Below are 11,655 nucleotides of genomic sequence, written 5' to 3'. Positions count from 1 at the left end.
ACTTAAGACAGCGCGTTCTGGAAGAAGGGTAAGATCTCCAGAACATCTAAACGACTATTCCACGTAGGACACAAAATTTATCTCGAATTCCCTTTGTATTTTGACATGCACTCACGCGTTCTATTTTTTTTCATTTCCAGGAGAGCTGGAGAAGAACGACGAAGTTTCACAAGGAACCGAAATTTTCATTGTACTTTGTTTCTTTATTACTATGTTGTACTATATGGTCCTTTAGTGTAAGGAAAGACGTCCAGACGCTGCTAAACATAGCAAGCTATCAGAAGAGTGTTTACCAACGACAAACTCGTTGGGATTAAACTTCTGGCTGGTCACGTCTTAGGGGCATCACTACCTCACTAGGGGGGGGGTGATCTGTAGCTGTAAATAATTCCCCAAAATCAATAGCTCTTTAAGTGTTCGACATTGGATGCTGACCACATTTTTTTAAGTGGACGTGTTTAACTGAAGGCGTTCGGTCATGCATCCGTACCAGATCACGTTATAACCCAGCGTGGGACACAGCTCCTACGTTCAGTAGCCAGATTAGAGCAGACGCTTCGAATATAGAAGATGTTACTGGTTGCTAGTTGCCAAACTAGAATGCTAGTCGTATCTTCATAAGTAAGTAAGTAAGCCTTTACGACTTATTAGTACACCAAACGATAATTAATAAAAGGCTTGTTGACAACAGTGGTAGGTCTGAGGGACTACAATGAACTCGAACAAAAGTGGAAAGCATGCAAAGTGAACAAAGGGACCTCTCAATCTTCAGCGGCTCAGTTTAGTACTAGAAACGCTGACGATCACAATAATAAGATGGAATTATTAAAAATCGAATTTCGAGACAATGGATTTGCTATCTGGTATTCGGAACATGAAAACCTACAATACTACCAACTCAACACATTCCTCCATGGTGGAAAACTATGAAGAATTTAATCCCGTTCACTGAACTAACATAAACAATACAGATATAGTAAAAAGAAGGAATACCAGGCCGTTTTCAGTAATAGAAATTCGGAAAAACTATAAACTAAGTGAAGCGGAACTCAGAGAGAAACGAGGTATCAACACTGGCTTATAGTAGTGCCGAAGATACACACATCACATCACATCACAAATGCATAGATCTGATTTGAACCATTTGATCTAATTGGTTGCCAAGTGGAATGGCGGGAATGTGTGACATACCCTCGCCCGCTGGTTTCAATCGTGGTGTGACTCCTGTGAGCAGTGAGACGAGCTTCCCAAGACTGATTTTAGTCTGTCAAAGTTACTGGCGAAGTACGGTCTTGTTGGCATTCTTCTGCTACTCAATTTTCATATTTGTCTTTTGCGTGTTCGTTTGCTAAGTAATTAAAGATAACAAAGTTAAGACTTCATTGAGTCTTATCTCTGGCTCATTCTATAAATATGTTTTCAAGAAATATATCTGTGTGTAAACCACAGCTGACTGAAATGCAGTCGATACTGAGCTTCCGGGTCTTGTGAGCGTTTCTTAGGACCTGTTGGAACTTAAATGAAGATATGTTTAGGACATTTTACTCCAAATACATCTGATCACACTTGTAATATGAAACATATGCAGACATTTGTCGTTTTGAACAAGGAGATATGCCGGAACGGATTCTAAAGTCAAGGGTTAGAATTATGAAAGATATTCATCATTATTTCATTATTTCTTGTTTAAACATATAAATATTGGTACAAGGGGACACCAGATATATATGTGCGCACATATTCGTCGGATATTTAGGGTAAAAATCGGCAACATTTGAAAAACAGAGCGACATAAAGGGGAAATTCCTCGAAAAAGCAGACATTTTGGCGCATTTCCGCTTTATTTCCCCCCTATTTCTCAATGCATTTTCCCCTTTATTTCCCCTTTGTTCGCCTTTATTTCCCCTTTATTGGTTGTTTGGGGTGCTTTACAGAAAATTGTCATTTCATTTTGATTGTTTACGGGTTGTGATGCTGTCCGGGTGCACGGACCGAAGCAAATGGTTTTCTTAGGTGGACACATCCCGAGACTGACCTAAAGGTCTGACCCTCAAACAGTGGAGCAACGTAAATAGATACAGTCTGATGGTAGTCGGTGACGAACAATTAGTTCATACTCCATTTGTTTCCTCAGGGTAGTGAGGCCCATGTGCACCATTGGTTTCGAATCATGGTTTTCCAACTCCCTTAGGTGGACTCGTGGTGTCCACCAACCCGGTTAAAGTGCCGGATATTCTCTTTGCATCCTCTCAATTTTGTAAAATACAGTAAGGCCGCGAGAAGGCAGTAAGGAGGATTTCTCTGGTAGTGGCTGTATACGCGTGGCCGTGTGAGAACATTTCGAGAGAGAGGGCGGGTCGTCCCCACTCTCAGCCGTACCACGGCACTTGGGGGGCATGAAAGATATACCTAATCAGTATACCTATGTACTATGGGATGTTCTGTTCAATTGACTATATATACCATTGCATCAGCCGCATCCTACAAATCACGTTTATTTATACACTCAGTAATTTTGTCTTTCTTTGGTCCTGGTAAGTTCAGCGATGCGAAGCGCGACATTATTCTGTGAATCTCTACCTTAATAATATATGTTTGTCGCACCACCCGTGTTGCTGTCGTCGTAAAGCTCTATGCTTTCTTGACAAACTTATAACTTTCAATTTAAGCTCATAGAGAATGCTTCTGTAACCTGTCATTAATATAAGAATTCATTTCCAACTCTTTCTCCAGTTGCTATTAATAACGATAACCAACTATTTGTTCTCAGATTTTCGAAGGATCAATGCAAGAGCTGCATCTTTTCACATATGAAGACAGTCTACTTTAGTTGAGACCCAGATCCAAAGGGAAAATCAGTTCATCATTTCTGCTCAATAAGGTTTTTAGTACTATAATCATTATTCTATTTAAATCATTTTAGAATCACTGCATGAATTAAACAATTTTTAGCAATAATAACAAATAACCGTATGGTGAAGTCAAGTGTGGCATTATTGTGCAAAAGTACTTCAGCGTTGAAGAGACATAAGATCTATGAGATATCTGAAAAGTACTTGAAAGAAATTACACACTTATACCTAAATGGTAAAAATCTAGATGAACTGGTAAGATTCTCTGAAATATTATCATATTTCATATGTACTAAGTTGCTTTTGATTTTCGCTCCTAGTTATCTTCTTCACCACTCGTTTTCTCTTACATTCAGGGTGATGAAATGGCTCTTTGCCAGTGCCTAACTGTTCTCTACCTATATGACAATAAATTGAAATCTATACCAAAATACTTAAACCTATCCCAGTTGACACATTTATATCTTCAAAATAATCACATAAGTCGTATAGAAAACTTGAACTCATTGGAGAAGTTAGAAAAGCTGTAAGTTTTCAAAGGTATTTTCATCCTTCTTCTTTAATAAATAGTTTCCTCAGCCGAAATTGTATCAGTATAATTGAAGGCTTGGAAGGATTAACCCGATTACAAGAATTACGCATTGACAACCAGAATTTGGATCCAGGCGAAAGTTTAATCTTTGATGATCGTAGTTTGAATTCTGTAGCTGTAATAATCTTGTTATTATCACTGTTTGTTATAACCTATTCAACACGTTGCTTTAGATATAATATAGTGTAATATCTGTTTGTTAATCTGACGAGCTAGTTGTCTGACTGATAATCCTAACAGCAGCATTTAAGATTAACAGCAAGAAGCAAATATATGATCTCTCTTTCGTTAGGGAGATTCATTTAAACCTGTTTTTAAGATTTTTCAGCACCTTTTATTCAACACCTTACTAACCTTAACAAAAATAGATCTGTCCGTCAAAAAATATTCGTAACTTTAAAGGTTATTATTAAACCTCATTGGTTTATTCTACTTTAACTTCCTCTCCAAACAATGGGATGCAAATGAGTACCACAGATGACTAGCCTCTGTTGTTGCAAGTTTCATGGTCAATTTCGGTTTTTAGAATAGCCATAAAATTATTGGAAGTCACATACGACAATCAACTTATTTGAACTTCCAGATTCCTGAATACTACAGAGAACTAAATCCACTAAAGATATCAGAGTGAATAGGAAAGACAAATGAAGAGACTAAGAATATGGTTGTCATAATTCTCAAGCATGTAAAGTGTAAGTGATTCATTCTCACTATAGATTTCGAAGAAAAGATCAGACATGTATTTCATCCTTCATCAGGTTCCTCAGTAAGGTTTGGATTCCAAGCGGTTAGAATTCCTTGGTTTATTTATTTATTTATTTATTTAAACACATATATTGGTACAAAAGGGCACCAGGTACATATGCGCCACACTATTTGTGTGTGTGTGGGCTGTGATACTGCCCGGGTGCCCAAACCGAAGCAGGTGGTTTACTTAGGGGGCCACACCCCGAGCCTTTGACCAAAAGGTCTGATCCACAAGGCAGTGGAGCATCGTGAGGAGATGCAGTCCCATGGTAGCCGTTGACCAATGACAGGTTCGTCCGCCATTCGTTCCATCAGGATACTGGAGCCCATGTGGAGCATTGGTTTGGAATGAGGGTTTTCCAACTCCCCTAGGTGGACCCTCCGTGTCCACCAACCCGGTTGAAGCGCCGGACATTCGCTTTTCGTCCTCTCACTCTCGTAAACAACACCCCCGCCACGAGAAGGCAGTGAGTAGGACTTCCCTGACAGAGGCTATATATTCGCTGGCCATGTGAGAGCATTTCGAGAGGGAGAGTAGACTCTCCCCACTCTCGGCCGTACCAGGGCATTTGGGGGCTTGGTTAAATAACCGTTGTTTAATTTTGAGACGATCCCAACTGAATAATCTGTTTCTAATTTTGACTTTCTACCTCCCCCCCTTAATCTCTTATCGTGTAACTGTTTCCGTGTAAAAATACCCCAACTTGATAGAATAGTCTTATATGCTTGGATGTATCAGGTAACAAATTGGACACCCTACAAGATTTAAGTAATCTTCATGCCTTAATCTCTTTGAATGTATCGAATAACTCCATACAATCTATCCATGATCTATCTACATCACTGAATAAATGGTCAAACCTTAAAGAGTTCCATATACAAGGCAATCCTGTCATGAAAACAGCTCGAGCACGAGATGTCATCATTGTAACTGCAAAACGTCTGGGTAAGTTGTTTTCAATGGATACTACTTTCAATCACATTAACATGCTTGATTTGATATTTGTGCTGAATTTAAAGTTAGTTTTTGTGAAATAGCAGTATCACTCAATTACTTAATCTTTATACCCCTCCTCAGGTATAGCCTGCTGGGTAGTGATCGCCAACTCTGTCCTAGACTCTTCCTTTCAGTTGTTGCTAAGTGGCATCGGTGGTCTTGTATGCGTCAAAGTTCCGGTGCCATATGTTCTTTAGTATGCCTCCTCCTTTAGTCTTGAAGATGCTTATTCAGGATTCTCCTTGTGATATTGAATGGTTTCCGTGAAGTGTGTCCTGTCTGCCTCTAGCGTCCTTTCCTAATTTCTCCTTATCTGGAAGCCGGTTGGATCTCTGCCATAGTCGGTTACTGCTGATAATCGTTGGCCAACAGATTTGGAGTATCTTGTTTGGACAGTTGTTTATGAATGCTTATACCTTTTTGATGATGGTGGTGATAGTTCTTTAAGTTTCAACCCGGACCCCTTGACCTAAAGGTCTAATCCACAAGGCAGTGGAGCATCGTGAGGAGATGCCGTTCCATGGTAGCCGGTGACCAACGGTTGGTTCATACGCCATTTGTTCCTTCAGGATACTGGAGCCCATGTGAAGCATTGGTTTGGAATGAGGGTTTTCCAACTCTCCTAGGTGGACTCGTGGTATCCACCGACCCGGTTAAAGCGCCGGATATTCGCTTTTCGTCCTCTCACTTTCGTGAACAACACCGCCGCCACGAGAAGGCATTGAGTAGGACTTCCAGAGCTTCACCATCAAGTGATGAAGTGTAAATGTCCAGACCTATTTATAATGAAGCCACTGCTAAAGTAGCTGTGTTTGCCTGTGTTTGTTGCTGTGTTTTCTGCAGAAGGGTTTAGTAATCTCCAAAGTGTCCACTAGTTCTATGCTTTTCCCGAGCTGGGAAGGTCTCCACAATCCAGTAAATAGCTAGCAAAATGGAAAAATTTGGAGTGGATAGCCTCGTTTCACTTCAGTTCTCGTTTGGGAAGAGTTTGTGAGCTGTTCTACATGGGAAAATCTAGTGATTCAACCTCTCACAGGAGTTCCGTCTGATGCTACGAATCTTTTCAGGTACTCTATAGTATCGAAGATTTCACAGAGTGCCTCTATTCAAGCTGTTGAATAATTTCTCATAATCAAGGAAAGTAATGAAAAGTGATGAGTTTTATTCAGTTGTTATTTCAGCAATGATGCAGTGTCTCAGTTTTGTTGGTACATGACCAGTCCTTACGAAAGCGTGTTTGATCTCGATGTTGGACGTCTATTGAATTTTCCATTCGGTTCAGTAACGTTAAAAACCTCATCCAGTACTGATGTTAGTGTGATGTTTCTGTAGTTCTCATAATCACTAAAATCTTCCTTCGATATCTCAATAAGGTATTCCTGTTTCCTGTCTGTTGGTGCTTGTTCTTTCTCCCAAATAGTTAAGAAGCGGACATGAAATATCTTTACAGTTGTTTCTACATCCGACTTCATTATTATTATTTATTTATTTGAACACATAAATATTGGTACATAGGGGCACCAGATACATATGCGCCGCACAAATCTCATTTGATTTGTATGAGGGCTGGGATACTGCCCAGGTGCCCAAACTGAAGCAGGTGGTTTACTTAGGTGCCCACACCCCGAGCCTTTGACCTAAAGGTCTGATCCACAAGGCAGTGGAGCATCGTGAGGAGATGCCGTTCCATGGTAGCCGGTGACCAACGGTTGGTTCATACGCCATTTGTTCCTTCAGGATACTGGAGCCCATGTGGAGCATTGGTTTGGGATGAGGGTTTTCCAACTCTCCTAGGTGGACTCGTGGTGTCCACCAACCCGGTTAACGCGCCGTACATTTGCTTTTCGTCCTCTCACTTTCGTGAACAACACCCCCGCCACGAGAAGGCATTGAGTAGGACTTCCCTGACAGAGGCTATATACGCGTGACCATGTGAGAGCGGTTTTCGAGGGAGAGCGGACTCTCCCCACTCTCGGCCATACCAGGGCATTTGGGGGCTCCGACTTCATCGCTTTAGATAGTATGCTGCTTAGTCCACCTGCTTTGCTATTCCTGATTTGCCGAAAGGCCTTGATAATTCTTCGGATGTCCAATGGTCTTAGCAGCCCTGTTATGTTAAATAGCTTTCCACCTGCCTGTTCAGACACCTTTAAACTCAGTGATTGGTTTTCCTTCTTTACCGTAATTCCCTGTTATTTTTTTGACTATCATTTCGTTCTTTCATATTTCCTTCTCTTGCAGCTTGTCCTGCTGTGGTTGCCCAGGTTTTCTACATATTTCTTCTGGTCAGTTCTAATCCTCTTCAGTCGTTTGTGTACTTTTGTAGATTAGGCCTATGCCCTAGCTTTCTGCTTTTTTGTCTCACTATATTCGGCTGTTCCCAGAGATTCATCTTCTGTACTGGTGCTTAGGGCTCAGGACCTCCTGATATGTTAAAGTTACCGCTTCTCTAATCCTTTCCAGTTATTCTCCATATGTTTCCTCTTCCTCCGGCAGATATTGTAATACTTAGGACTTGTCGGTGATAGTTAACTTGAACTATCTGAGCTTGTTAGCATCCAGAAAGAAGGGTATATCAAACTTCTGTAATGCTTCTTCGACTGTCGAAAGTTTTCTGGCTTTGGCACCACCAGGTGGTCAGGTTTAGGGTTATCTAAGGCAACATTAGCTCCCTTCTTCGGCTTTACGTCTTCGATAGACCTATCAAAGTTTTTACTTATGTATATGTTGTCTGTTTGGTTTTCCTAAATGTGGCTTGTTGAAATCCATGTCCTGACCGAAGCTGCTACCTTGACATAGGGTGGTCCGGCTTGTCTGTCGTGATGACTCAACCGAGCTTTTTTGGCTGGAACACATGTTCCTTTAGGTCCTACCATACCAAGCAGGGTTGGTCGAGAAACGGTTAGACTAAGGGCAGTAACTTGGGGTTAAAAAGCAAAGTTGTACTGTCGACTGTAAAGGAGTGTGACGGCAGTAAGGTGTTTCCCTTGGAAAACCTTTGCCTGCAGCGATGTTACCTTCTTACAACAGAAGGAAGGAGGTAGAAAATGTCGATTCTGAAAATTTCCCACATCATCTTAACCCATGGATTTCAGTTCCATAAGGCCTTTTAAAGTGCGGAGCTAATACAACAAAACTTTTCCAAGAAAGAGTGTGTGTGACTGACCTCAAGCATTTGCCCCTTGAGCTCTGTGGTCACGCTTCCAGGTCACTGAAACCACCACCGATCACAGCCCTCACACAAATCAAATGGGATTTGTGTGGCGCATATATATCTGGTGCTTCCACCGATCTGGGCTCCTTTTCAAGTCCCTCTATGGTGTGGGCAGCCGGAAAGTGACAACCGCTTTAATACCTCAAATGGCACCTGAAGTTATCCTGTTGATGGTCGAATCCCTCCCCTACCTCTTAAAAATTGTTCCTTCCCCACGACTAATTCTTCTCGTTTTTATCTCTATCACCACACACCACCAATCCTAATAACCTGAATCCACGAAATGTTATTACCAGTCTCTTGAATCCACACATTGTAGCTTTTAATGTTCGAACTCTAGAATCTCGCGCCATCAATGTGTGATGCGTCTCCAATCGCGCAAACAGGATCCCAGTACTTTCATTGATGTAACCTCACCTTGTCAATATAAAGGATTTAATAGCAAAACCCAATATCTCCAGTCAGCTTGAATGGCGAACTGATATAAGTCCTCCAACTCTCAGTGAGTTTTAAAAGGCTATAAGCAATCTAAAGCGAGAGAAAGCAACAGAGCCTGATGTATTGACCCTTGAGAATCTTGAGGATAGTGATACAGTTTTAGCACTTAGATTAACTGAGATCTTATCTAAAATCTGGGGACTGGATGTAGCCCCATCTGACTAATCTCTATCTCTGATCGTCCCGGCCTATAAGAAAGGACAAAAGTCCTCTTGTGACAATTACAGAGGAATCAGTTTAACTAATAGTGTCTAAAATATTGGCCTCAATAATACTTGGACGTCTTACTAGAGCCTGTGAATGACGAAGCCGAGAAAATCAGGCTGGTTTCAGACCCGAACGTGAATGTGTGGACCAAATATTCACCTTTTGGCAGATTCCGGATCATAGATATGCTTTTAGACGTCCGACTATAGTTGTATTTCTTGACCTTGAGGCGACGTTCGACTCGGTTGATCGCGAGGTTCTGTGGCAGTGTCTGTCATTGAGAAGCGTACCAAATAAGTGCATTAACCTTGTACAGGCTCCCTACTGGAACACTTCTGGCCGAGTCAGAGCTTATGGCAAACCCATCGGAATTGGTTACTCTATGCGGCGTTCGTCAAAGTTATCCGCTTTCCTCATTCTTATTTAACTTTGTCATAGACACGTTTTTAGAGATAACACTTTCATCATCCGACTTTTCAGGAGATTAACTTGTTAGCTTAGAATACTCAGATGATACAGTTCTGTCTGGTGAAGACCCTGACAATCCAAAGTGTTATGAATACCTTAAAGATCGATGGAAGGATTTTTAAGATGCAGTTATCTCCCTCCAAATGTAATGTGTTACTTCAGGATTGACTTGCGTCATCGCCTGAAATAGTGATAGGGAGTGAAGTAGTTGAACCCATCGACACCACTAATCTTGGTAGTCTCATCAGCACTGATGGTCTTCTGTCTGACTAGATTTTGGCCTGGATTCAGATGATTGGGCTGGCTTTTGCCAACTTGCATCACTTGTGAGATATCTTTCTTCCATCCAAAGGACTAGTTTACTGCGTGACGGTTCTTTGTGTCCTACTGTATGGATGTTAAACATGGTCATTAATAGTAGAGGCTATTCGTAGGTTTCTGTTATTTGATCATAGATGTCTACGAAGCATTACTCGTGTATTTTGGGACCACAAAGTAAGCAGTGCCTGGGTTAGAAATAGAGTCCTTGGTGAGGGTGTCAAATCGAATTGATGAAGTAGTAAATCTCTCACTGATGTGGGTGAAATGGGCTGCGCATTCTCAACCACCGTCTACCTTGGGGGAGGTTTATTTTGTACAGGAGTAGGCTAAAGGAAAACTATCGGAGGCCGAAGCAAATCATGGCATCAGCTTATAAAGTCACTGACACTTGGGTAGAGACTACCTGGTTGTGGTCAGCGTGATCATCGTAACCAATGATTAGGGACTTTGACATGGGTCAGAATCTTTTTCAGTCATTCAGATTCATCCATTCTTTGTTTTTCTCTAAATTGTGAGATCCTAAATTCGGTGCCTAATGTTTCCTATTACTATTGATGCTGTTACTACCTCCACTACTCTGGAATTCGGTCTGACAACTTCATCTCTATGTGTTGATGGGATATGGAAACTTTAACTGATGCACGTACATACAAGTTCTACGTTGTGACTGAATCTCATGTAGCTCTGCGTATGGACTTGTGAGGGAAAATGATGACAATTATGAACATGTTGAAACCACATAGATATACTAGTCTCTCACTATTCTCTTTTCCTTCTCCAAGTATTTTATTCCATGATATGTTCGTGTCTTTTTTTGTCTATCCCTGTCTTGGCGGTTAGGTTTCTCATTAAGATGATCGGGTCTTGCCTTATAAGTTTCTCCAAGATTGGCTACAGCCCTCGTAAAACTGATCTCTATCATCTTCACTGCCATCATTGGTGGGTACATAGCATTGAATAACGTTCATTGTAACCCTTTCCATTTTGTTTTTATGGATGCTTTAGTGATTCTGGAGCCGTGTATTTCTCATTCTAAAGTTGCTATTTTTTTTGGAGAGCACTAGTGCAATCCTTTGTATGCATGAAGGATGTTCTCTTCCATGGCTAAAGGATGACTGCATCTTATGAATATAGTCTTGTCTTCCTAGCTTGTGTTCAATGGGTGTGACTCATCCCAAGCAGGGATAGGTTGTATGTCTTCTTTTCTACGGCCATTTGAATGACCCTCCTGGTTTCCTACGTTGTCCTAGGTATCTATATTACTCAATTAACTATTGAAAACTAAGTTCTTACTCTGAAGAAGTGCCTTAGATTAAGTCACGAAACGTTAGAAATACAATTTTCTGCTCACTGGGATATAACAAGAAAGCATTAGTTATTAACTTTCTACCCGTTACTCAATTTATTCGAAAAAGTTTAACCTTGGCATTTATACTGTTACGTCCTTGATCCGTCTACCTACTAATATACCCAAAATAACTCGTTTCAAACTAGATTAGGACCTTGACACGATAGACTGACTGGTTTAACCTTGAAGCTAGAAACGCCTGAGTTCGAAGTGAGACTAACTAGCTTGAGTAGAGACACGAAAACTATCCTATCGTCTGATTGGCTGACAAGAGCGCGCGAGAGAGAAGGCGAGTTAACTGGAACACTACTCGATTTAATCAGAAAAGGGGTTTTGTGGATATTATAGTAGTTTCAATAGTTGAGATCAGAAGTCAATTGAAGCTAGACCACCATGGAAAACCTGGGAGCA

At 41.0% G+C, this 11,655-nt stretch overlaps 1 protein-coding gene across 2 annotated transcripts in view; it reads left to right on the top strand.

Moving 5' to 3' along the window:
- Positions 1-1,205: 1,205 nt before the first annotated feature.
- Smp_086030.1 (hypothetical protein) overlaps positions 1,206-11,655 on the top strand; it is a gene marked incomplete at its 5' end in the record, with an annotated part of 15,407 nt that continues 4,957 nt past the window's right edge. Inside the window, 6 exons of one of the 2 annotated variants that reach the window (XM_018800086.1) lie at positions 1,206-1,284; positions 2,771-2,881; positions 2,924-3,107; positions 3,209-3,378; positions 3,423-3,561; positions 4,903-5,137. In XM_018800086.1, the coding sequence (XP_018646576.1) occupies positions 2,973-3,107; positions 3,209-3,378; positions 3,423-3,561; positions 4,903-5,137 (679 nt within the window). Of the gene's footprint in view, positions 1,285-2,770; positions 2,882-2,923; positions 3,108-3,208; positions 3,379-3,422; positions 3,562-4,902; positions 5,138-11,655 lie in introns of those variants that run through there. The other variant, XM_018800075.1, reaches the window with a different exon arrangement.

This window comes from Schistosoma mansoni (genome assembly GCF_000237925.1).
Source record: "Schistosoma mansoni, WGS project CABG00000000 data, supercontig 0142, strain Puerto Rico, whole genome shotgun sequence".
Lineage (NCBI taxonomy): Eukaryota > Metazoa > Platyhelminthes > Trematoda > Strigeidida > Schistosomatidae > Schistosoma > Schistosoma mansoni.
The sequence above is the reverse complement of the archived record's forward strand: the minus strand, read 5'-3'. Positions and strand labels throughout refer to the sequence as shown.